At 32.9% G+C, this 27,062-nt stretch overlaps 1 protein-coding gene across 1 annotated transcript in view; it reads right to left on the minus strand.

Annotated features, from left to right (window-relative positions):
* LOC124362130 (protein arginine N-methyltransferase 5) overlaps positions 1-27,062 on the minus strand; it is a 54,905-nt gene that overhangs the window by 14,044 nt on the left and 13,799 nt on the right. Inside the window, exons 2-7 of the mRNA XM_046816352.1 lie at positions 15,908-16,013; positions 13,291-13,409; positions 9,368-9,594; positions 5,289-5,380; positions 2,410-2,707; positions 229-437 (exon numbers count right to left, since the gene is read on the minus strand). Of these exons, the coding sequence (XP_046672308.1) occupies positions 229-437; positions 2,410-2,707; positions 5,289-5,380; positions 9,368-9,594; positions 13,291-13,409; positions 15,908-16,008 (1,046 nt within the window). The 5' untranslated portion in view covers positions 16,009-16,013. The remainder of the gene's footprint in view (positions 1-228; positions 438-2,409; positions 2,708-5,288; positions 5,381-9,367; positions 9,595-13,290; positions 13,410-15,907; positions 16,014-27,062) is intronic.

Genomic DNA, 27,062 nt, shown 5'->3' on the forward strand with positions numbered 1-27,062 from the left:
GCTTCTATCCTTAGGCTTAACCCATAAAAACAACATAAGTTTGGTTAACAAAGCTTCTACCACAATACTTTCTAAAACTTATTATTGTTATCGAAAGGCCCCTCCCTCCTTGGGTCTATTGCTAGAGCAAATCCAACCAGCTCAAGGGTAAAAAACAAAAGTTGTCCTCCCCTAAAAACACACTGCACCAAAGAATGAGAATCGACAGACCAATCTAAGTGAACCTACTGTGTGTTGGTGTCTTTCTCTTCGGCAGGAACGCGGTCCAGGAGAGCATGGTAAATGGCTCGCTGGTACTCACTGTACTTGACAGGATCCTTCTCGAACACCTCGTACGTGTTGGAGTCCAGGTTATCCATAAGCGGTTGCAGAGGTACTTGCAGGTAGTCCTCAAAGCCTTGGGCATATGCCATCATCGGATCCCCAGTGTTCAAGGTCTGTTGATGAGTAGAAAATGGAAAATGGATTAAAAAAAACATGAGAATGCTTAGTTTTTTTATCAAGAGTCCATAATTAGAATTTGCCAATGAATTTAATTTGTAAACAATCATGGTACAACTAAAATTGTTCTTTAAAGAAATTATTTTAATTTTAGTTATTTATTGTGATAAGTTGAAAAGGTATAGTGTGATATGAATATAGCCTACTGTGTTTTTTTTTTTGTCATACAAGTATTTTCTAACTGGTCTTAAACTTCTGGACCTTATCGTTGCCAAAGATGTTATGAGAATCTTGATGACGTCATACCATCAGCATGATATATGTTTAAATTATATTTGTTGATCAATTTATTTGTAATAGTGGTTGTTATGAATATTTTAGTCAAATACTAATATTTTGTTAGTATTATAATGTAGTAAAATAATAACCATGCTCTAATAAAACAATAATACAATATTACTCTTTGTAATATTTATGCATGTAATTATTTCTTTAACTCGGTATTCTTTTAGTCTTAATTATAAACAATGAATGATAACATTGTAAATCACATGAGTTAAACGGACTGACACTTGTATACTAATATGTCAGACAGCAATTTGTTTGACGTCTCATCAATATTCAGTGATATTACAGTAAAAAAAATAATGGAAAGTGCCTAAAATGTTGATTATTCTTCACGTTATAGAAAATAAATTTGTTTTGAATCATGGGCCTAGTTTTTAAAGTCACATAATTTTATATAAAACTTCACTACAAGTTTATTTTTTGAATCTTAAACTTCTTACTAAGTTTAGAGTAGTAAAAGTGATTGCCTACAGTAAAAACTGTTTCTTGTTTTTTGTGTAAGTACTTTTGTTATTTAATGTATTTTTTTGTATACTTCAGATTGACTTTTTTCTTATAGCTAATTATATTGTGAACATTTTGATGTATAAGATAAGACAATAAATATAAACCAAGTTATAACACTGGTTCCAAATACTTTGCAAAAATTGTTTTATAACTGGAAAATGTTAGTAGTTCTTTAGTCAAATGGTTTTGATACTTTTTTCTATCAACAATATTTGTTGTCCGAGTTTCTGTTTATCTCTTGGTAAATATATATTTATATGTATTTACCAATTATTTATACACACACACTAGAAAGACCTTGTGGCTTAGCCCATTGGGGTTACAACGATAGAATTGACAGGAACCTTTACATTGTTTTCAATCTGTTACCAAACATTGCTAAAACCTCTGAAAGTCATTAAAATAATTCATCATAACTCTCACAACTGCATCAAGCCCATAAGCCAACACTTTCAATCCATATTTCAAGCTTTGGTATACAATATTTACAAGGAATGTTGAGTTTACATGAGTGGTATCATAGCTTCCCATAAGTCCTCACATTTTGTTATATAAACATGCACAAAACTTGTCTTGAGAATACCAATAGGACCCATATTAGACCCTAACGGTACCTGAATGTAATAAAAATGGTAATTAAAAAGTATACGGTTTTTTACGGATTTCTACGTTTAGGATGCACAATTTTCAAAACCGGTTTTTTTTGCGAAAGGGTAAAACAAATATGTGTGGAAAGTTTAATGTACATCTGTTCTGGAGTTTTGGAGATTTTGTGATGAGTGCATCAGAGGAATTAGATTTTTATGCATACAGATATAAATAACAATCTACATATTTCAGTAGGAGAAAAGCTATGTTAGAGGAAAGTTATACAATTGATTATTTAATAATTACCAATGAAAATTTAATATGATATTGCAATACTAAAAATATTACAAATTCAAGTTTTAGTACTTGGTCACAATAATGTCATCTCTTTGGAAGGCACGTATAGGTAATACCACTCTTTAAAACAATCAAACACTTAAATAATTGTAGTGATTGTTCCTATTTGTACATAATATGTATAGGTTTATTAGCAATGTAAAATGTTTGTTGTACTTAATTACTGACCTGCCAAAGATGGTCGATGTATTGCACGTAATGCTTGATAGACTCGTGCCGCAAAGTACCATTGATGACCACCTGCACGTTCATACCAGCAAATGCTCGAACTACGGCCTGGTGAGGCTTGGTCAGCACCGGAAAGCCTTTCTTATTGGTGACGAACACATTGGTCGAGATGATGAGACATTTAACAGGTTCGCCCAGCCACCGAGCGATGGCCTCGTTACTGGGCAGGTCTGTCGTTAGTTCAAGTGCCAGCCCCACCTTCTTGTCGTGGTTACACAGACAACGAAAAGTGTTCCACCTGTAGGAATCTTATAGTTCAGCTAATCTTGCCTGGTATATCTTAAATTACTTCTATACTGTATTTAATTATCTGGCTTGTATTTGGTAACACTTAAAAACACATTCCAAAGAGAAATACAAATCAAAAGAAGGATATTTTTAAAAGGCGGATAGATGATTAATTCTAGGCCACATTTTAAATTCTTTAAAACTAAAATAGGAGTCATAAATATTTAAATGCTCAAAATAAGAAAACATTAATGTAACAATTTTAACAATTTTGCTTGGCTGACCCCCTGCCTCTATGTCTTTTAATACTGAAGGCTTCAATTGAGATTATTACAGGGCAGAGGTTGACACTATAGTAGGCTACTTAGAGACAAGACCGCTAACGAATTCACTAATTCTCAGAACTCATACATATCTCACCATGGGCTGGGATAAAGGTCAGGCTACTAATCTCTGTAATACTTTGGGAGGGAGATAACAATCTTCACATGTCAGTATGGTGATAAATTAACTTTAACTGTACATAACTTCAGCTCAACTTAATTTATTTTTCAAGAGCGGAAAACCAATTATTTTATGGGTAAATGTTAATTATTTATCAATGTATCCCAAAAAATTTTGACAACCAAACACGATTTTTAAAGATGTATAGCAAAAGAGCTAAGCTTAAATAACTTTTATTACAAGTTAATCACAACATTGAAATGCTTACTTGAAATACAATCAATGCCAAAAGTTAATTTTAAAAACAAAATCAATTCTTTGTTTGAAGTTTTTTATTAGCTATTGAAGGTTTGAGAAAAGGATGAAAGTAAAATAAATCATAAATTCATTCAATACATTTTCAAAATAAAAGGAACCAACTTAAAACCCTGCACTGAGCACAATTTATTTTATATGTATCTACACCTTTCCTGTAAATATCAGAGCTCCTGCTTGTTTCATTACAGAACAAATAATTTTACCAAAAAGCTCCACACATTTCAATTACTTGTTAACTATACAACAAACACTTTTTCCAACATGCCTGATAATATTGTGTTGACAATTAGATAATAGTGAATTTTAGTACCAGAAATTAATGTGATGTCTAGAAAAAATGATGATGTCTTCCTTATATGAGCACTTCTAATATTATTTATTACTAACTGTTATCTGCGGTTCACATGCAATTCTCTAAATTTAAGTCTTTATACTTGTGATGTAATATGACAGAGTTCTATGACAAAATGTAAATAGGCATACATCAGGTAGATGTTATTTAGGTGTTCGTGGTTAAGAGTTTAACCTGACTCTTATAACACGTTTTGCACATGTAGGAGCATTTCTGTTTCAAATTAATTATATTTCCAACACCACAGCTGATTAGGACTTGTTGCCCCAGTCAAAACTACAGATACAGTCAAATACAGAAGTCTTGTAAACAAACTTCAATCAAAAAGCGTTTATTTCTAGCCCTTGTCATGTAATTCTGGTCTAAGATATTTCTAGTGCCACAGTAGAGTTTGCATTGTTGTTCTCACAGAAAAAAATGTACATACGTTGGTCTGAGATGCCTATTCTGATTAAAAGGTGTGTGTCTACTTCCAACCATATAAAATCACTTACAGTTGAGTTTGTCTTATTGCCCGATCACAAAACTATTATTATACTTGTGTTTTTTCCCCCAAAAAGGAGCAAAACACTTAATACTTTCTGACAGCCAGACTGCACTGAAGGCACTTGATACCTGTTAGTTTGATTCGAAAGCAGTCTGGGAATACAAGAATGCTCTAGTAGAACTGGCTAAGAAAAATGAGTAACACTCGGGTGGTGCCGGGCAATGAGGGCATTCGTGGTAATGAAAAAGCAGATACCCTTGCCAAAAAGGGAGAAGAGTCCTTTATGATGGGGCCAGAGCCAGGTTGCGGGATAGCTTTCTCCTACAGCAAAGCTCTTATAAAAGATTGGGAAAAGAGTACAAGTTACTTTAATTGGAGTAGGGCCTCAGGATTAAGACAATAAAAAATGTTTATCTCTCCTTGTGCTAAAGGGTGGACATCTCTCCTAGATCAGAATAAGGAGGATACAAGAACGATAATAAGGATGCTGACAGGACATGGCCCCCTTGGAAAACACCTTATTATAAAGGTGGGCCTTAGCCAGACTGATGAATGCAGACTCTGCAGAGAAGTGGAGGAATCAGCGGAGCATATATGGCTAAACTGTCCTGCCAAATCTAAAATTCGGAAAAGATTCCTAGGAGCATATCTCCTCAGCCCCAAGGTCATCAGAGGACATGAGCCCTCAAATCTGATCAGCTTATGTAAAAGATTCAGGTCCAAAGTACTTTTAGGACTAAGTTCGGGGACAATCATCTCTTTTCCTCAGGAAAAAAATACATTCCTTGCTCACAACACTTACAGTCATAAAACATTTTATTGTTTCTCACCAGATCAAATAATAGAGATGCCAAATATTGCAGGACAGAATATGATAGATTTTTCTGTACTGCACCCATTATTTTTCATATTAATTATAGGTGAACTGTCACGGAATTTCCTATTAGAAAGAAATAAATAAGTAACTTATAAAATGAGTAATAATCTTACCATTCCCATGTGTCTGGTTCAGGCCTGGGAGAATTACTACGATAATAGTTGGCTTGGACGGATGGGCAAACCATGAGCACATGTACCCAAATCTGTAATAAGAAATAACGCATCATAATAAGAAGTGAAATTAAGTTAATTTGTAACATATGTAATACATATGGTTTGTCTTAACCCTTTGAGTGCCACAGCGTCGCTAATTTTGACGGTACAAAAAGTGTATAAAGTGCCAGCGTCGCCAATTTTGATGTTTCGTATTTTGATAATAATTTATATAGTACAAGATTAATTTGGCCAAATAACCAGACAGCTGTATTCAATAGGTTCTAAACTAACAATAGGTTCCAAACTATCAATAAATACAAGTTTTATGTTGTTTCTCTACTATTTTATCTGTGAAACTTATGTTGTTTGGGTACTTATCAAGAAGCCACTATTTTTGGATGAGTTTTCCTTATCGGGGACAAAATAAATTACAGTATTAAAAACAACTGACTTTATTTAACCTATTTTGGAATTTACAAGTTATTACGACAATCAATGAAATAAAAAACTATAAGAATAACGTTTTATTATTCGAAAATGTCAGGTCATTCATGTGTCTATTTGGAGACGATTTGGAGATAGGAAGTATGACTCATCGAGTATTTTTCTATTCATTATGGAAGAAGGAATGTATAATAAAATTTATTTTGATCTCTGATAAGGAAAACTCGTCCAACAATAGTAGGCTGTGTAGTGGATGAGTACCGTGTTACGTAACGGCCTTTCTTGTTGTTTATGTGCCGATAACCAAGCATTTGAATAAATAAAAAATAATAGTAACTTATACAGTATTTTACTGTATTTCTTTACAAAAGTAATGCCGTTATTTGAGTTGTGTCCAAGCGAAAAATGTGAATTTTCAGTGTAAATATTATTAGGGTTATTATTTAGTAAATGTAAACTTTTATGTAGATATGTTAGCAAGTATTTGTTTCTACATTTACTAATCATATTTATTTGTGTTATATTGAAATTTATTGTGAAAACTACATCATTACTAAGTAATTTCTAAACTCTGACAAATGAAGTAGTTTATAAAATGTCGGTACCGGGCAGCATTTTGTTAATAAACATAATGCCATGTTTTTAAAATTCTAGAATAAGATATTGCACATGGGTTTTATTTAGAATTATATGGCCTTTATCATGGTATAAAGAACAAAAATCTTAAAAATACTGTATACACTCAAATTAGGTCGAAACTTAACTTTTTATACAAAAGTAAAAAACTTTGTTTATAAATACTGAATTTTTTATATTTTTATAAATCAAATTTTATTTGTAATGATATGTATCATATTCTGCATTTAATAAGAAAAAAAAACAACAACAAAATGATGGAAATCTGTTTGGTAGTTATTTTACAACAGCTTTTTTTCCCAAAAGCTTACAAATATGCGAAAAACAGCGTGGCACTTTATGCATATGCCTTCGGAAAATACCTGTGGCACTCAAAGGGTTAATGTACAAACCTTCTCAGTGAATTTATAAAACAATTTGATCATTATAAAATTACGTTACTTTACAATAATATATATATATATATACACATATATAGGGTGAGCCAGTGAAACAACACTATTTCAACTACAGCTGACGGGCGAGGTTGTCATACCAGAAGTTTACACTACAGTAAAAAATGTAGTAAGAGCGGAACTTGCAAAAGCTAAAGCTATATCAATAACTACTGATATTTGGACCTGCACGAATAACTTACTCGGATTCTACATATAAGCTACACCGCTCACTGGCTAGGTGAGGAGTTTGAGCTTCAGTACAGTGTTGCAGATGTCACATTTTAAAGGACCCCACACGGCAGACATTATTTGATCAGTGCCGTTCAACACAATCGCAAAACATCAAGATTTATCCGTGAACTGGGATACTGATACTCGCATTAATTTGTCCATTCAGAGAAAATGGACCCAATGTGGTGAAAGCCATAAATGATAGTCAGTATGTTGGCAAAGGATGCTATTTACGTACGCTGCAATTAGCCGTAAAAGCTTCGTTGAAGGAACAAAAGTGACATTTAATTTCAGAGAGTGCTTGCAGCAGTGAAGAATATGATTCTGAACGATTACCACAGTCACAAGATGCTCATGCATCTTTCTGGAATTGCTTCAAAGAATTAGCTTCCACCCAGCCACTAGAGCGCGATGATCCTAAAGCTCCATTGCTTTAGAATTAGATTGCTATTTAAAAGAAAATTTGTTGGCAAAAACCAAGAATCCTTTCGAGTGGTGGACAGGTCACCAAACAAGGTATCCAGAGCTGGCACATTTAGCAAGAGTGTTTATATGTGCACCTGCAAGCACTGTGTATAGCGAGCAACTGTTTTCGGAGGCTGATAACGTCCACGAAGAAAAGAGGAATAGGCTGTTACCAGAACATGCAGAGAGCCTTGTGTTCCTGCATCATAACTTACCTTTATTAAATTTTAAATATTGATTATTTTTATTACTATTCTCTTAATTTTGACACTAACTGCTCATTCATTAGCATAATTTTGATTTTATTAATTGAGATTTTCAACGATTTCTTAAATTAGTAATAAATACTTTTTAACACTGTTGTTTTAATTACAACTACCTAAATATATTGCTTTTCTTAAACAAAGTATACTCGGCATTCAAACCAAGTATCAAACAACCCGCTGAGTACCGAGTATCAACTGAGTACTCGTACCATCTCTAGAAAAAACTATCTGAAACCCAGAGAACATTGGTCATATGCATGAAGGTTTAGGACAAAGTACATGAAAATCAGCGAGAGGGTACAGCTCAGCAATCGATCAGTGCCACAGATTTTGGAGGATGACTCACACATCATCCATACAAAATACAGGATTTGCTTAGACTTGCATTTCCAGGATGTCTTATCAGCAGAAATGGTGATATCCTTTAGCCTGCCCGTTCACCAGATTTAACCGCTCCGGACTTTTTCCTTTGGGGCTATCTTGAGTGCAAAGGATAGGATTTTCGAGGAAAATCTACCAAGAACAAAAGAAGATCTGAAGGAGAGAATTCAACATAAAATTAGCAACATTCCGTTGCAGCCGCCACAGAACGTCATGGGCGGACTACATCTCAGACTCAGAAAATGTGTGCAAAACCAAGGACGCTACCTTACTGAGATTATATTTAAAGAACATTGTGTTTAAGGTGTAACATTAATTTCCACTCATGTACTTAAGATTCTGATTCTGAATCAAGTGCTGATTTTGAAACCAAATTATATGGCAGTAAACATATTAAAGAAATCTTACAATTCATAATTGATGGAGAAATTTAATAATATATGCTAAAAAAAACAACAACAAAACAGAATGTCTATGTCTACAATTACTTTTAATACATGAACTGAAATTTTCTGAAGCTCTTGTTAAACCAATTACATAACCAATCATCCAAACAAAAATTCTCAGGAAATCTTAAGATTTAAGGCAAAACTATTAGCTTTTGTAGGGAAAAATAGAAAATAAGAAAAGCAATTGAAAAAGAATAAAATTAAAACGTTTGGCTCCCAGAAGCATGAAACTACTAGACAAAGGCAAACACAAAAAATCAATGAGGCAAGATTTTTAAGACGCTACAGATAAATTTATCCACTCCATTGCTAGGAATTATGCAGCTTTTATCTCATTGTAAATATCAACCAGAGTTTTTTCTTTCCAAACGAGATAACTTACGATGCCGTGAAATTCGTACTTGGTGGGAGGTTGGATTGACATTTTTCACCAAACGTATTGTTGCATCAACAGTTCTCAACGTGCTGACCTCACACCAGTCTTGTTGTGGAGGGGAGGAATCAGGCTTCATTGCAGTGGATACAACAAGTCAAAAAATCCCTCCAGCCATGAGAAATTCAATACAGTTAATTTTCGGAATATGCCTCATATTATGCAATTACAATTTAACTGTGCATTCCACATTTTTGCCCCTTCGGAGTGTTTAATATATAACTTATGGATTAATTGATTATTACAAACTATTGAAATATGAAGTAATGTTATTATAACTGAAGATGCTTACGGGACAAGATATTCCTCCAGTGATGGACGATATTTTAGAGTTGATTATCCTAGCGAGATTTGCATTATTTGGCCGTGTGATACTGACAAAGGCGACAGTAATAGCGAGATGGCTAGCAAACAAAAGTTCCTGCAGCAGCGTCTGTTCACTAAGCTTCCTCACATTGCTGTCGACACTGTCACAGTCCAGGTAAGGACTGCACTTAGCGACCACTGAACACGACCACTCTACAAACAATTACACACACATTGAACACTGAAATAAGTACTATGGACTCTTACATAGGAAAGTACATGTTTATTTTTATAAAAAAAGATTAACAAAAGAGTAAAAAATTGTAATATTTCTTTATTTTGTACTTTTAATTGACTGTGTACATGAAGATGGACTGATACAACAGAACAAAAAGAATAAATCAAAGAAAGTATCTATATTTTCCTTTATGATTTACTGTCTGCAATTATCTTATATATAATATTGCAAACTGAAGTTTACTTTTGTTAACCCTATAAGTGGCAAGCGCCGTCTGAGACATATCATTCACGCTGCCGCGAAGTGGCAAGCACCGTCACAGCCGTCGCTTCACATTTAAGGCTGTTGCTCCACAACCATCCATTATTTTTAGGCCTAGTTTGAACTATCGTATTCTCCATGAAATTTCCAATATATATATCATATAGTACAGTGTGTATTCATGTTACTAATGTTTGCTGGCTTAAATGAATCCAACAGTTTTCGTTTGACCTGGCGGCAGACGAGAGAACAGCTGTCTACTCGTCTCGTCACTTTTGTTTGGCGACTTTGCGTACTGTTATTGTCAGTATATTATTGTTTATCGCGTTGTTTGTGTTACCCGTAAATGTTTAGGTTATTCGTTCGTCATGGAAAATGTTGGTGTACTTTGGGATTATACTGACTACACCAGTATGAGGAACACAAACATATAAATTTATAGAACAAAACATTACAGAACGAAAAAGCAACTCTTCAATTACAAAATTACAAACTTACAACGATTATTATTGTTAATGGGTTTCCTGTGACGCCCAGGATGCAGCAATATCAAGGAGGAGTGAGTGTAGTGGATTTCCGCCTTCAGCCACAACTGCCGACCGCCACGAATATTTTAGATTTAGGCAACTAGTCATGATCTTGTAAAATACAAATGGTCCCCTCTTCGCTCCTGGGTAAATCCCAAATTCTCATAGTGTCACCCTTCACTAATCTATTACACACACAGTAAAACACGGAAGTACAACAAAGCGACGCACTCGACAGACACTTCGGCGCGAAAGTACAAGAATGCGGCGCACCAGCTGAACGGACGGCGAGATTCTGTAGTCACGTTATCTACTAGACCGCTCGACTTTGACCTCTGTCTGAGGATGGGGAGGGGTTTGCGATAAGACAATTCCTGTTTTATATTTACGAAATATACTGTGCTATGACAAACTAAGCCACTATGATAGGCCCTACACTACTGGGAGGAAAAGACAAGCCCCTTCTAGTGACTCGGAGTAAAAAAAAAAAAAAAAAAAAAAAAAAAAAAAAAAAAAAAAAAAAAAAAAAAAAAAAAAAAAAAAACAGTTTGTACATAGACTTAGTTTTTTCCATCTAACTTTTTTGTTCTTGTAAATAAAAAAAAAATGCATAGTAGAAAGTAATTTGTTTATAATAAAATTGTGTAAATTCTGTGAATATGACATTATTTTGTAGCTCCAGTAGTTTCAAAGTGACGGACAGTAGAACTTAAAAATTATTTTTCTAAAAGAAAATCTTTACACATCTACAAATGATATTCATCTGAAAATAAAAATAAGGAACCAAATATATTTATTCTTATTCTATAGTTCATAAGGAAAACAAAAATATATACTGTTGCTAGGTTATAACTTAGACAATATTTTCTAAAAATAAGTTTAACGATCACGGCAATTTACCCGAAAACGGCCTGCCACTGAGACCACACATGACCGCCACTTAAAGGGTTAAGTGATTAAATATTTTTGATGCACAGTTACAAGTGACAATAGTATTGGAAGTGGTTTATAGTTCAGTATGTATAAATCATATTCAGTATGTATCAATAATCTGATACTCACTGGTTAACCCTTTGAGAACCATTAGGTGATCTTATCAACCACATGATACTAAGCAAGAAGGATCACGTGAGCGATCTATCGCTTACACTCATTTATACAAAAAGAACAGAGTGAACAATCTATCACCCGCATTCTTAGTACTTTATTTTTTTTAACTTTAAAACTTATACTTAGTATTTGTAGAATATACTGGGTGAGTCAGTCCACCCATGCATTATCTGTAGCAGAGAACGGTTAGGCGTATTGATATCAAACAAATACTTTCCCCATAAATTGCCCAAAGGGCGTCGTTTGCAAATATGTTCATAAAAATCATACATCATTTTAAAGGTATTGTTAAAATGAACTCATTGGCAAAAACAATTCACTTATCTCAATCTGTTTCAAAATTCAAAAACTCAAGTCAACATTTTAAAATAGCAACATGCATAATGTGTAGATTATTTTAAAGGTCTCATTAAGATGAACAAATTGTGTATTTAAACTTTTTTAGTATCTCCAATGGTTTTTTAAATATAAGCATAAATCTGTTTTCATGAAATGTTTCCAAGGTATTTTAGTGATACCCTTAGCCATTCATAATTAGCACTACTTGAAAAATGTTTATATTATAAGAAAAAACAACATTTAACATTCACACTTTTTTAATAGTAATGTATTATTAAAAAGAATGGTACTATTAAGTCTCAGGTATCACTAAAATTAAATACTTTAGTAAAGTTCTAAAACTCATGTTTATTCAAACGGTGTGAAGAATCGTTAATGTAATACTGATTGTAATTTATAAATGAACATAGAAAAAATAACAAAAATCTTACTTATTTCACTAGTTTACAGGTGCTAAAACTGCAATCTATTATTTTCTAAACAGAGTTCTAGTCTGGAACTGAAGCTATCTACAGCTTACACCTCTTGGCCATTGATCAAATTTACAGCATTCCTGATTCGCTGCATCATATCTTCGACTGTTGTTGGTCGTGTAGTGTACACTAAATCTTTAAGTCTACCCCAAAGGTAGAAATCCACGTATATCAAATCAGGAGATCTTAAAGGATAGTTGACAGAACCACCACTTCCAATCCATATTCTAGGATATTGTTCATTATGAGTTTGTTTAATGTTGTAGGTGTAATGAGATGGTGCCCCATCGTGCATATAAACCACATATTTTCAATTTCTTCATCAGCTAAATCTATCAGTAAGTTAGGCTGGTGATTAATCAAAAAGTTGTTGTAAGAGTCACAACGAGATGTTCTGCGAAGAAGAAGGGATCTACAAGTTTGCTACCAACAATGCCACACCAGGTATTCAAAGTCCAGTACCTCTAATTATCAACCTCCCGCATGTTTGACATGTTTCTCTAGACCACAAACAAAAATTCATTCTATGAAGATAGTCATTATGATCCAACTCTTGGTGTAGCGATGGCCTGTACAGGTGTATTTTATTGTCTTTCAAGATCCTCAACACTGATCTTTGGCTCACACCTGAATCAAGAACAACTCTCCTGGAAGGGTCAGTTTGGATTGAGTTACACTGCTGCCTAACCTTCAGGTGCCCTATCACTTCTTACAAGCCTAATCAGTGTCTTTCCTTTATTTTTGTCTGGATGCACCTGTCCTTTTTCAAGGACCAAGTAGATTTTAAAATACCATATATTACATCATGTTCTAATGGGTTTTGTCAAACCATTCCACAACCAAACATTCTTAATATACCATGTCATATTGTTTGAATTATAGCTATTTAAGTAACATTAAAAGCAAGAATGTTACTTCAAAATGATGTGCAGTACAAATAAAAAACTAGTGTACTATTTACCTTCAGAACTAAGAACTAGATCTGATCTTGTAAAGGCAGAGTCCCTGTTTTTGCTTGGTCCTCTTAAAAATTCTCTTCTGAATCGAGGGTGGCTTATAGGTACACATATGAAGTCAAAACTGAAACATTTATAAATTATTAATGTTAGTACATTTGCATTCAAGCTTAGACAAAAATAGGTTGAGTCATCCTTGCTACTCCAATTCTTGCAAATAGTTTGTGCTATTACTTGCACTCACTAGAGAAGATGCCGTCAAGGTGTTGGATTATAGAACCTGTCAGACCAAAGAATAACAGATTATTGAGGGTTCACTGAAAACTTGTTGCAATTTGATATTAGAAATATATTATATCAGAAATATTATTAGATATTTCTGATATAATATTTTATATCAGAAATGTTTTCATATTTTAAACCGTTCATAATTGTAACAGTTTTTAAAATCAATCAGTAGAATATCAGTGATTTTTAAAGTTTAAGCTTTGTGTCAAAATTAATTTCCTTCTTGGAATTATCTAATGATGGTAGTGGTATCTACTATATTTTCAATATTCATTTTTGAATGCGTTACATTATACATATGACATTTGATATCTTTCCAGCTTTTAACCCTAGAAGTGTGTCCATGTTACCAAAGATAAAACGTCAGTCCATTTTCAACGTGTTGCAAGGGTTTATTAAAAAATTCGTAAAAAATACTTAATATCAAGAAAACATATATTGTTATATATAGTTTTTCTTCTCAGAAGTTTTACTATTTGAAATAGGAATAAATGTTTTGATATTCTTTGGTTTAGTATATATTTTTATGAAAATAATGAGAAATTGCAAAAAGTTTTATATGAAAATTTCAAATTTGGACCTCTGTAAGGTATTGAAATATTACAGTAAGGTCAAAATGTTAAATGTATAAAATGTAGAGAATGTTATGCCAAATTAGAAAATATATTAAAAATTTCTATAAAACAAAAATTGTAATTTTGCCATTTTTTTTTTACAAAAGCGAAAATGTACAAAAATGTACAAGGGTTTGGGCTTTTCATTTTTTTTACCTCCAAATGTGACTATATATTTATATAAAAAATAGTTTTCTATTGTAAATTATACATGCTATTTGAAAACACTAAAAGTAAACAACAACAAAATTAACTGTTATTTTATTATAAGCATACAAAAAAAATATTTTGAAAAATGAAAATATTTTGTAATCCAATAAAATATGCTGGTTTACAACTTTAGAATTGTCCCTTTTTAGAATATTCATAGTAAATCAACTATTCGTTCTAATGACTTTCTGTTTGTACTGGAAGAAAGAATATTTCATTCCGTGTCTATTGACATATGGCAGCACTGTTTGCAGGCAATACGTAACTTGCTGTGATTGGTTGAAAATGACGTATTTCTTTGACCCGGCCACCCGCGAAATTCAACTCAAATGATGACTTCTTTAGAAAACATTTCACCACGACCGTAATATTGAAGTTAGAAAAAAAAGTTTATATGAAAATTGTAAAGTGGAATCTCAAAATTTCAATGATACCAAAAACATGGTGATTGTTTGAAGATAAATAATTTTTTAAATGAAAAACTGAACCGACATACAATATGCTGGTTCCGCACAACACACATAAATTACAACCGACATAAATATGCTGGTTCCACACTTCTAGGGTTAAAGATATAACTAAAGGAAAGAAGGCCTATCCTAATAAAGGTGTTTTGATCACGCCTAGACCATAGTGCAGGGTTTGGAGTATATGGCCTAGGGGCAAAACTATCCGTGCCTCTGGGGAAACATGCTACAGTTTTTCAAGCAGAAGTTATGACTATAGAATCATGCGCCAGAAGGCGCAAAAGTGAATTAACGAAGCCAAAGGAGCAGAATACCTAATATTAAAAGATAGTCAAGCAGCTCTAAAGGTGATTAACGCATGCTCCTTTGATTCAAAGGCAGTATGGGAATATAAAAATGTACTGTAGGAACTGGCAAAGAGGAACAAGGTTACCCTCGGTTAGGTGCCGGGCCACGAAGGCATTACGGGAAACCAGAAAGCAGATACACTTGCTAAGAAAGGTACAAAAATCTGCTAGTAGGACCAGAGCCAGGTTGTGGAGTGGCCTTCTCCTACAGCAAAGCTCTCTGAAATTAGGACAAGTGCCCCAGGATTAAGGCAATTGAAAATGTTTATCTCTCCTTACGCGAAAGGATGATAATGTCAGTACTCCTTCAATTGAGTACGGAGGATATACGATTAGTAAAGGGGATGTTGACAGGACACGGCTCTCTCAGGAAACATCTAATTAAGATGGGTCTAAGCCAGACAGATGAATGTAGACTCTGTGGCGATGCAGAAGAGTCAGCAGAGCATATTTGGCTTAATTATCCTGCCATATACAAAACCAGGAAAAAAATCCTAGGAGTCTATTTTATCAGCTTCAAGGATATTAAATATTACTCCAAGAGCTCTCAAATCTAATAGGCTGTTGCAAAACCTTAGATTTTGAGTGCCTAGAAATGTGCGGGAACTCCTATCTCTTTCCCTCTAAAAAAAAAGAAAAAAGGTAGCTAAATTAACATTTAATGGAACTAATACAAATAACAACTGGCGTACTCACCAATTTGCACTAGCAGCATCCAAAGCTGATTTGAGATCAGCTACAAAAGGAAAATCAAGCCCACAAGATACTCTGCGAGTGTTGTTGTTTGCTGCAGCCATCTTTCCTATAAAATAAATACAAATGTGCGGGTTACACATCGCCACAATAGGTTACATGCATAAGCAGCAGAATTTTAATCAATTCTTATGTAAAAGCTCTTGTATCTACATACAATAAGTTCTTAAATGTAAATATATATATATATATATATATATATATATATATATATACATACAAAAATAGCGGTTCTTTCAACTTTATAATATAATAAAAGAGCTGCAAGTCTGATTTGTATTTTTTTAAAGTAACTTACTTTCCGAAAAACCTCATACTTCCCAAACAAACCTTATATTTGTAAGTAGGATCCCCATTCCCCATTTTGAGGTAGCAGAATGTAACTTTAAAATCCATCAAAATAACCTCAGGTAATACTATTACATAATCCCCAAAATAAATTTAAAGGTTTTGTCCGCACCAATCATAAGCAGCCACCCCAACAAACGAATCATCAATTTCTGAAAATTAATACAAAAAGAAGCGAATTATGTTAATAGGCATTTCAAATTGAAGTATGTTTCAGCTATATTATATCTACAAAATTAATAATTTAATGATTAATTTAAAACTGTCTAATGTTTATTTATAAAATGTTTAACTGACAAAACAGTGTAATACTTAGACTACTTACTTCTTAATATTTTAAAGGATAGAAGTGTCTCACAGATTGTGACAAAAATAATGAATGTTCATCGCCATTGTACTTGCAGCCATTATTCTAATACCACACAAATGATTTTAGTTTGTATTAATTTTTACTAAAAAGACTGACATTAACTATTGTAAATAACTTTCCACTTTTTGTATTTGATACTTTATACATTTCTAATTGATAATTTGTTTCACTGATTTGATTGTCATAGTAGCCACTTATTATACTGCAGGTAAAATTTCTATATATAGAACCAGCTTTCTGCATGGTTTCACTACCACAATCCCAGTGCCTATATCACTTTTTGTTTTAGAGCCATCCATAAACCATTCAAACTCCACTGGTGCAAGAGGTTTTCCCCTCTACCCAAGCCTCCCTACAAGATATCACAACCCTGATGGGTTTGTTGAAAGAAAATTGTTGAAGCTTATGATCAGAGATCATGTGCAATGCATCCCTGTAAACGGGTTGCTAATTTTCTGAGGCTGACCAAAGCCCCATCTGCTGAAGACAGTAGGCACTCCTCTTGGCCATAGCCTAAGTGACAATGTCCAGGGGACTAGGTTGAGACAGCAATTTAGAGCTGCGTCTGGTTCAATTAGGAGGACCCCAGTGATAGCAAGGCAAACCATTCTTTGGATACTAGCCTAGTCTGGCTACCACATTCCTGCCATCAGTAATTGGCCTCCAAATAACCCCAAACATTAATGAATTCTAACCACAGACCCTCCCGCCAATAAAGAACCCTCAGCTTAAGTCTCTAAGTCCCTCAACTGCATTGCACCCCCTGTGTCTGCATTGCATTAAGAACCATAACCCTCTGGCAACAACCATTTCCATATAGGATCCCCAGTTCAGACCCCTATCAAGGATGACGCCGAGGTATTTGACTTTAGACTTTAACTCAATGGAAAAGCCAGTGTAGTTCACTAGTCATGCTTGACTACTCCCAGGCTTTTGACTCAATCTGCCATTCTTTATTGCTTGCAAAGATGAAGTTTCTTGGTTTCAGGGATAATGCACTAAACTGGTTTAGGTCATATCTTGTTGAGAGGCAACAGATGACGAGGATGGATACAATGACTTCTTCTCCTCTGGTGAAAGCTAGGAAGTTGTCTAGGCCCGGTACTCTTCACATTGTACACATCAGATCTGGACAACTGTGTGCGCCACTGCAAAGTCCATCTGTATGCCGATGATTGCCAGTTGCGTATGCCATTTGGGTTAAATAGGTTGGAGGAGGCTACTGCTAATGTAAATTCAGATTTGGAGAGCATGCGGGTGTGGTCGGGGAGAAATGGTCTTAAGCTGAACGCTAAAAAATGCATGGTTCTCTACATAGCATCAGTAGCTCAGGTGCAGTGTATCAAAGAGAGCAACGTAAACTTGAATGTAAGTGACACTGTAAAGACGCTTGGCGTTGTGCTGGACAGTGGGCTGGGTTTTTCTGACGATGTGTTGTATGTTTCTCAGAGAGCACTGGGGAGACTGTGAGGCATGTATACGCTGAGATCCCTCCTTTCGCAGTCCGTTAAGCTGCGTCTTGTCCTGTCTGTCGTGTTGCCAATTATTTATTACTGTTTTTCCTGCATACGGCAATAGCATCTCAAAGGAAGACGCAGAATGAATTCAAAGAATGCAAAACACTGCAATTCAATTTGTATACGGGCTCTGTTGAAGAGATCACGTGTCACCCTTTTGAGATGCTGCAGGACTCATGACGATGGATGCCGTGTGTAGGATGCAGACTTGCTGCCTTATAAACAATGTACTGTTCCAGCGGGAGCCACGGTACCTGGCAGAAAGGCTGTGCAGTCGTGCCGAGATCGTTTGCCGCAACACTCAGCAGAGTGACCAACTTCACTTTAACAAAGTGAGGTTGGAGATTGGTCGAAGGGGGTTTTCCCATTTTGGTCCAAAGTTGTACAACGGTCTCCCTTATGACCTTAAATTGCTTAAAGGTCACCATTTTAAACTTCAGCTAAAGAAGCACCTCTTTTCACTGGAGTGAACGTTTTATACTTTTAACTGTTTTAAATAAGTTTAGTGTCTAAAATATATTGTATTATGTTGACGTGAGTTATTATGAAAAACAGATGTATCTGATAATCGCTTGAAATAAAAGGCATGTTTATTTAATTATATCTATAGCCATAATCAAAATCATATTTTAAATTGAAATGACTAATACAACACACATAGTAATAATCTTGTAAATAATAAATTAGCTAGAACGATCAAACAAAGTATTAGAACTGGAAATAGGAAAAGCTCATAAATAATAGTAGATAGTAATATGGGGTTCCTGGCGCACTTTCGGAGCCGACCGAAAAGCAATGTAAAATACTGTTCAATGTACCATAAAGGAAGCTGAGAAATAACACAGCAAATCTCAATGAAAAATTAACCGAATCTACAGTCGTTCGTCTCCAAAAGCGATCGGTACATTACTATCTACTCTGTGGAATGAAAAATTAAACCGAATCTGAGCTTCTACTTTCTTAAGCTGTGCTTTGTAAAAATGTTGTCAAATCTGCTACGAATAAAGGATTTATCTTAATAAAATTTAATCAATTTAAAACATTTTTACTAAAAAACATACTGTACTTTAATAAAAAACTTTTCTACTAAATAAACAACATGAACTCACCAAGCTCTCTTCAGTTTCTAGCATTTCAAAAACTTACAAAGAAAGACAATTTTAACGAGTTCAACGAATTACCAAAACATTTTAAAGAACAGTTGATACTTTCCTTAAATGATACAGAATTCAAAGAACTTGTAAAGTCTTTTGCAGAAAAAACGTCTAATGGAGTGTTTTACTATCGGCAAAAAACTAAAAAAGTAAGGGATTACATATTTAATATAATTACGAAAGATATTGAAAAGAAAGTAAAAAATAAACAAACAGAGAGTTTTCATCGTTTTTTTATGACATTTTTTCCCATATTATACGTTCTTTCAAGATAATCAAGACTTAATTGATGAATTTCTTAGGAATTTTTGTGAGTATCAAGATTTATCAACACAATTCATTAAAGAGCATTATAGAATTTTTTCTTATAGAATATAGCCACATTTTGTGTGAAACAAAAGGTATTACTGTAGATAATATTCCATGTGATTCCTATGAAGAAAGACACCAACTATGGTTATCAAAACAGTACTATGACGTGGGGAGGGACTGCAAGTTTTAGAGTTAAGACTTTATTCTACAAAGTTAATTGTTATAATTTCTTTATCTTTAATAGTCTTCTTTCCAGTAACAATCAAGTGTAATTTTTCATTTTTGTTTAATTCTTTAATCTTTTTTTCATCCAAAACAGTCAAAAATCTGTTCGGCAAGTGTACTTTACAATCTTCCAACTCGGCAATTATTGTAAAACCCGAATTTATCTTTCATTTTCTCCAAATTCAAGATTCTATGTTTCTTCCTTTCTTCCAATTCATTTAACTTCTTATACTCTTTAAACTTACATTCTCCAATATCATTTAACTCCTTCAAGAACTCCATTTAAATAGAAAAAATTCAAAGTCAAAAAGTGCAAAACCATTTCTCGGTCGACCTTTTCTCCTCCCTCTGTCTCTTTCTCTCTCCCTCTCTTTTTATGCCTATGACACGATCACTTCTGCCGTTTATAGGCTAGGATCTATATTCAGGCTAGAGAGAGAGAGAAGAGCGAGATACGGATAGAGAAATGGTTCCGGAATACGATCTGAATACTTCTGAACTTGGTGTTTCTCCGCTATGGCCACTCGCATTGAAACAGTTCAGAAGTAAACTTCCTAACCGACCAAACCGAATTCGCGGACATATATACTCAGCAACACAATACAACAGCCCATCGAGAAGTAAAAATTTAAGAAATTAATTTTAAAATATAATTTGAAAATTACAAGTAACAAAATGTACGCATTATTTAAAATAGGTAAAATTATCTAACATTTTGAAAAAGAAAATGTTATAATAGTAAACGGGAACACAATTTTTATTCTTAAAAGCAAATCTGCATTACCGACATTTTAGTTCCGAAAGATTGCGCTGTGTGTATCAATGACAGTCGAGGTGTGCTACTACAGACCGACCATCACGATAATCGCTTCGCCTGCGTCATATCCGTAGTGATATCACGCCGTGAGAGGCGCAATCGTTGGTTTACAAGCACCATTTAGTTAAATAAATTTTTCTATCTAAATGGAGCGCGATAAAATATCATGTCCGTTCTGCAAAATAGAAATTTTAAGAAAAAACTATGATCGCCATTATAATTCTAAAAGTCATGAAAAAAAACAAGCAAATTTACAATAATGAACTAAATTATTTAAGACAGTGGGCTAGAGAAAATAAAATTGCCGATCACGAAAACATGTTTAATATTGAGAAATTACGTGAATTTAAAGAGAAATTTCAAAGTTGAAAAGAAAAATCTCGACCTATTTAATGATGAAAAACTTCATTCAATAGCTGAAAAGTTGGCTATCGGTACTAACGATAAAACCAAGTCTGAAATGATCGAAGAAATTGATAAAACTCTTAAAGTAAAATCCGAAAAATATCATTGATGTAGAAGTTTTATCCTCAATACACGGTCTTTTCAAGCAATACATTTTAACAAACTTGAACGACAATTCCATGTCAATTTACAAATATCTTTCAATTATGCGGTCAGAAATTAAAAGTTTAATCGAGAAATTTCAAGAAAAATGTTAAAAATATGAAGGGCTATCTCTCTTTGGAATGTGAATACGAACGAACTTTAGTGAATGGTGAACCGCAAACATGTCTAATGTATTTTACTATCAAAGCAGACGAAATCTTTGACGTAAAACGACTTTATTACTAAGCAATTTTAATAAATTAACACATCGAGAACAAACGAATAATCCAAATAAAGGTTCCGGATGGACATTTAAAAGTTGTAAACAACTAGTTTTGAGCCTTAACAAACACGAAATGATGAATGCAGGATCATACATCGATTTACCAAAGAATATCAAAGATAAAAAAGCTTGTATAAATATAAAAAATAGAGATGATTTTTGCTTTATTTACTCAATAAGATGTGCTATTGAAAAACCAGAAAGAGACTGTGAACGTGTAAAGCAATACGAAAAATTTGTGAATGACGAAATATTTTCAGGTTTTGAGTATCCAATGTCTCTGAAAGATATACAAATATTTGAAAAAACGAAGCTACAATTCCAAGTATAAGTATCCAACAATGTCTATCAATGTCTACAGTTTTGATGAAAATATTAACATTGTTCCGTTACAAATTTCTGAAAAATATGACGCTGAAACAAACATTGATTTATTGTATGTTAAACAAGATGATAAATCTCATTATGTTTTGATAACCGATTTAAATAAGCTTGTTTCTTTCGCAGTTGTCTAAACATAAAGAAAGAAAATTTTTGTGTAGAAGATGTTTTAAGCCATTTTTACAAATCTGGAGATTTAACAGATCACTTAGAAATTTGTAAAAATCATGAAGTTTGTAAGCCAATTATGCCATTTCCAGGTCAAACAACTAAATTTACTAATTATCAAAAGAAATTTAACCATCCGTACGTAATTTATATGGACTTTGAGAGCATATTAGAAAAAATTCCGACATGCAAGAACAATCCACAAAGATCGACTACAACCAAGATTCAGAGGCACATTCCTTATTGGTTTTACTCTATATTTAGTGTCGAATGTGACCAATCGCATGTACAAACCGATATGTTATCGTGCCAAAAATGAAGAAGATTTGAAAAACGTCCCCGACAAAATTGTTTGAAGAACTCAATAAATTATCGAAATACATAGCGAAAAAATATAATTCTAAGAACATGAAACCTATGAAATTGACAGAAGAAGAAGAAATTTCGTATCAAAATTCAAACGTTTGTCATATCTGTGAATGGTCTGCTTATGATGTTGGGTCAATTCATAGTATGGTTTTACTCCTGATAGTTGGAAGAGTTATAATAAAGTGAGAGATCATTGTCATTTAACCGGCAAGTTTCGAGGCGCAGCTCATGCATGTTGCAATCTAAATTTGAAATTTCCTCAGAATATTCTCCCGTTTTCTGCCACAATATGTCAAATTACGATACTCATTTGTACATAAAAGAATTGGCTAAACAATATGGAAATGTTGATTTGATTGCAAACACCGATGAAAAATATATAAATTATTCTGTAAATTCTGGATATGGCTATGAATTCGAAGGTGATAAGCCAAGAAAATTCATCAAGTTTTCGTTTGTAGACACGTTCAGATTCATGGCCTCGTCTATAGAAAAGTTAGCTAAAAATCTAAAGAGAGAAGACTTCAAACATACAAATCATTTTATACAAGATGGACTGAATGAGATAATAGAAAGACAGCCAAATGACGACGACGAGATTTTTAAAATTCTATCTGGAAAAGGAATATTTCCCTATGAAATTTATCGACAGTATTGAAAAACTTGATTACACAGAAGAAATTGAGAATTCAAGATTTCTATTCACTTTTGACAGATGAGAGCATATCTGAGAAAGATTTTCAACACTACTTAAATGTTTGGAACAAATTAAAAGAGAAAAATCTAGGAAATTACTCTGATCTCTATAAACATTCAAGATGTTCTATTGCTCGCTGATATCTTTGAAAATTTTAGGAATATTTGTTTGAATTTGCTATAAACTCGATCCGGTACACTATCTAACAGCTCCCAGTCTCGCATGGGACGCAATGTTAAAATTAACGAAGATAGAATTACAATTAATTAGTGATTATAATATGTATTTGATGATCGAAAAAGGTATTCGCGGAGGCATTTCTCAGTGTATTAAACGATATGTGAAAGCAAATAACAAATATTTAAAAGATTTTGATAAGACAAAGCCCGAAAACTATTTGTTGTACGTCGATGCAAACAACCTTTATGGGTATGGACTTATGCAAAAATTTACCATATAACGAAATCAAGTGGATGGATCCTAAAACGTATACAACAGCAGAATGGAAAGAAACAATTTTGGAACTCACTGGCGACGAAGATTATGGATATATTTTAGAAGTTGATCTTGGATATCCAACAAATTTACACGAACATCACAAGGATTTACCTCTTGCTCCAGAACATTTTAAAAACAAAACTTTGCACAACTCTACTGGATAAAACTGAATACGTTGTTCATTCGAGAAATTTGAAGTTCTATTTGGAACAAGGTATGATTTTGAAACATGTGAATAGAGTTATTGCATTCGATCAGAAGCCTTTTATGAAAGAATACATTGATTTTAACACAAACATGAGAACCAAAGCTACAAGCGACTTTGAAAAGGACTTTTATAAGCTGATGAACAACTCAGTTTTTTGGAAAAAAGTATGGAAAATGTGCGAAATAGATGCGATATTAGACTAGGAAATGAAGAATTTTCAATGAAACAAGCTAAGAAAACGAATTTCAAATGTTTCAATATCTTTGACGACAACTGTATAGCGAGTCACATGTACAAACAAAAGGTTTAAATTTAACAAACCGATTTACATAGGATTTTCAGTTCTCGACCTCTCAAAATTGCTAATGTACGAGTTTTATTACAACAAATTAAAGAAGTTTGATCCAGATTTGAATCTGTGTTACATGGATACAGACAGTTATTTTCTAGAATTGAAACGAGATCCTTTTAAAATTATTAAAGAAAATATAGATGACTTTGATACAAGTGATTATCCAAAAGATCATGAATGTTTCACTACTAAAAATAAGAAGGTAATAGGGAAATTCAAAGATGAGTTAAATAGCGAAGTTTTAGAAGAATTTTGTGGTTTAAGGTCTAAGATGTACTCGTACAAATATCTAGATAAAAACCCAGTTAGGTGTAAAGGAATTAAGAGAAGCGTTGTAAATAAAACAATAAATATCGAAAACTTGAAGAGATGTTTGTTCGAAGATAAAGAAGAATTTAGGGAGATGACAGTCATCAAAAGTTATATAAACATGAGTTGTACACTGTTACCATAAACAAGCTGGCACTGAACGCTAAAGATGATAAGAGAATTGTCCTAGAAAATAAGATCGATACAGTACCGTATGGCTATAAAAATGAAGCAAAATCTGATATATTAGACGAATTAAATAAAACTTGGAAACTTTGATATGTAAATGGAAGATGATTTAATTCACTGTCACAAGTGTAAAAAGAAAACGAAAAAATATAGATTCAAAAATCGTTCAAACTCAAAATGGATTGTATAGAATTGCTGCAAAATGTTCAAAATGTAAGACAAACAAGAGTAAGTTTATAAAGAATCCAAATCCAAAACCTGTTAAGCAAGAATTGAAGACTAAAGATGAGATAGAGATTGAAGCTCGAGAAATTCATGCACCGGTACGAAAAAAGTTTAAAAAGAGAAAAATTATAACATTAGGAATTGACGATTTATGGGCAGCAGATTTAGTTATAATGTCTAACTATTCGGATCAAAATGATGGATTTAAGTATATGTTAAATGTTATTGATACTTTCTCAAAATATGCTTGGTCAAGAGCTATCAAAAGAAAAAACGGCAAGGATGTTTCAAAAGCTTTCGAAGATATAGTAAAAGATGCCATAAGGATCAATCAATCACAAACCTCCTAACCTACTTCATACAGATAAGGGTTTAGAGTTTTAAAAAATAAAGAATTTAACGATGTTTTGAGGAAATACAACATTAAGATTTATCATACTGAAAACGAAGAGAAATCAAGTATTGTAGAGAGATATAACAGAACTCAAAATGAGAGAATGAAAGTAATTTTTGAGATTAATAAAAACTTTAAATGGATCGATATTCTTCAAAAATCGTAAACAATTATAACGATACAGTTCACAGCACAATCAAAATGAAAACCGAAAGACGTAGATAAGGATGCAGAAAAGGAGTTATTAGAGACCGTTTTCAAGTATGTTCCACCTGAAATTCACACGAAAACTAAATTTAAAGTCAATGATCATGTAAGAATTGTTAGTAAAAAACAAACATTTTCGAACAAATATAAGAACAATTGGTCAAGAGAAATCTTTGTGATTTATCAAATTAATAACACAGATCCTGTAACTTATAGTATAAAAGATTTAAATAATGAAGAAATAACCGGAAAGTTTTATGAATATGAATTGAAGAAGTCAAAACTGTAATATAAATTTTCTATATATAAATGGCGCATCAAAAGAAATGTACAAAGTGCAAAAAAATTTAAAGATTTAAATGAATTTTATAAAGATAAAAATAGGAAAGATGGAATGCATTATAATTGCAAAGATTGTGAAAGGGAATATCATAAAGAATTATATGATAAAATAGAAAAATTAACTTTGGAAGATAAAGAATGTCTTAAATGTAAAGAAACTAAAAAAATTTCAGAGTTTAATAGTGATCACTATAGTAGAGATAAGAAAGACTCATATTGTAAAGATTGTGTAAAGAAGAATCACCATAGATTATATTATGAAGATACTCAATGTGAATGTGGAAGAACTATAAAATGGTTAAATAATTATCAAAAACATTTACAAACAAAATATCATAATTCAAGAGTTTAACATTTTCATCGTGTAATAATTTTTTCTATATAAATGGAGTCTCAAAAGAAATGTACAAAGTGTCAAGAAGAGAATAGAAAAGACTGTTATTGTAAGGAATTATACGTTAAAATGGACAAATTAACTTTAGAAGAAAAAAATTGTTACTTTTGTAAAGAAATTAAAAATATTTCTGAATTTAATAACTGGCAGTATAGTAAAGATAGAAAAGATGCTTTTTGCAAAGATTGTGCTAAAAACATTTTCAGACGAAAGTTATAATAAAAAACGAAATGCCTTGTGAATATGAAAAAAAAATTCTACGATGGTTACCTAGTTATGGCTAAACATTTACAAACAAAATATAATAAATCGAGAGTTTTTTAGTAAAATTTAGAAACATTTTCATCGTGTAATTTAGATATTCTATAAATCAGTCGAGATTCTGCCATATTTGTAGTAAAATGATTTCCGTTGTATAAAATATTCAAAGATTCTTTCATTTGGTTGTAGAGATTGATAGAATTTGGTTCGTCATCAATGAACAAAATCTCTAATTCAGGATAATTTATTTTTAGATGTTTTAATCGGTTTGGTATTTCTCGTTTCTGAGCTCTGATAACGTAATAAGGGCCATTCCCACATGTGATTCTTCTTAATTAACACAAAAACATGGTGTTTTTTCTTATCAAAATCTTTACAAACAAGGTCTGGTTTCATTAAGTCAATTTTTACACTTTGTTTTGCGATTATTTCCGTTTTTATTTCATCTTTAATTTGCAAGTGTTTAACTTCGTCCTCTAAATATTTAATCTTGTTTTCAAGTTTGTACTCACCAAATTTACGAATACTT

Source organism: Homalodisca vitripennis, chromosome 1, assembly GCF_021130785.1.
Source record: "Homalodisca vitripennis isolate AUS2020 chromosome 1, UT_GWSS_2.1, whole genome shotgun sequence".
Taxonomy (NCBI): Eukaryota; Metazoa; Arthropoda; class Insecta; order Hemiptera; family Cicadellidae; genus Homalodisca; species Homalodisca vitripennis.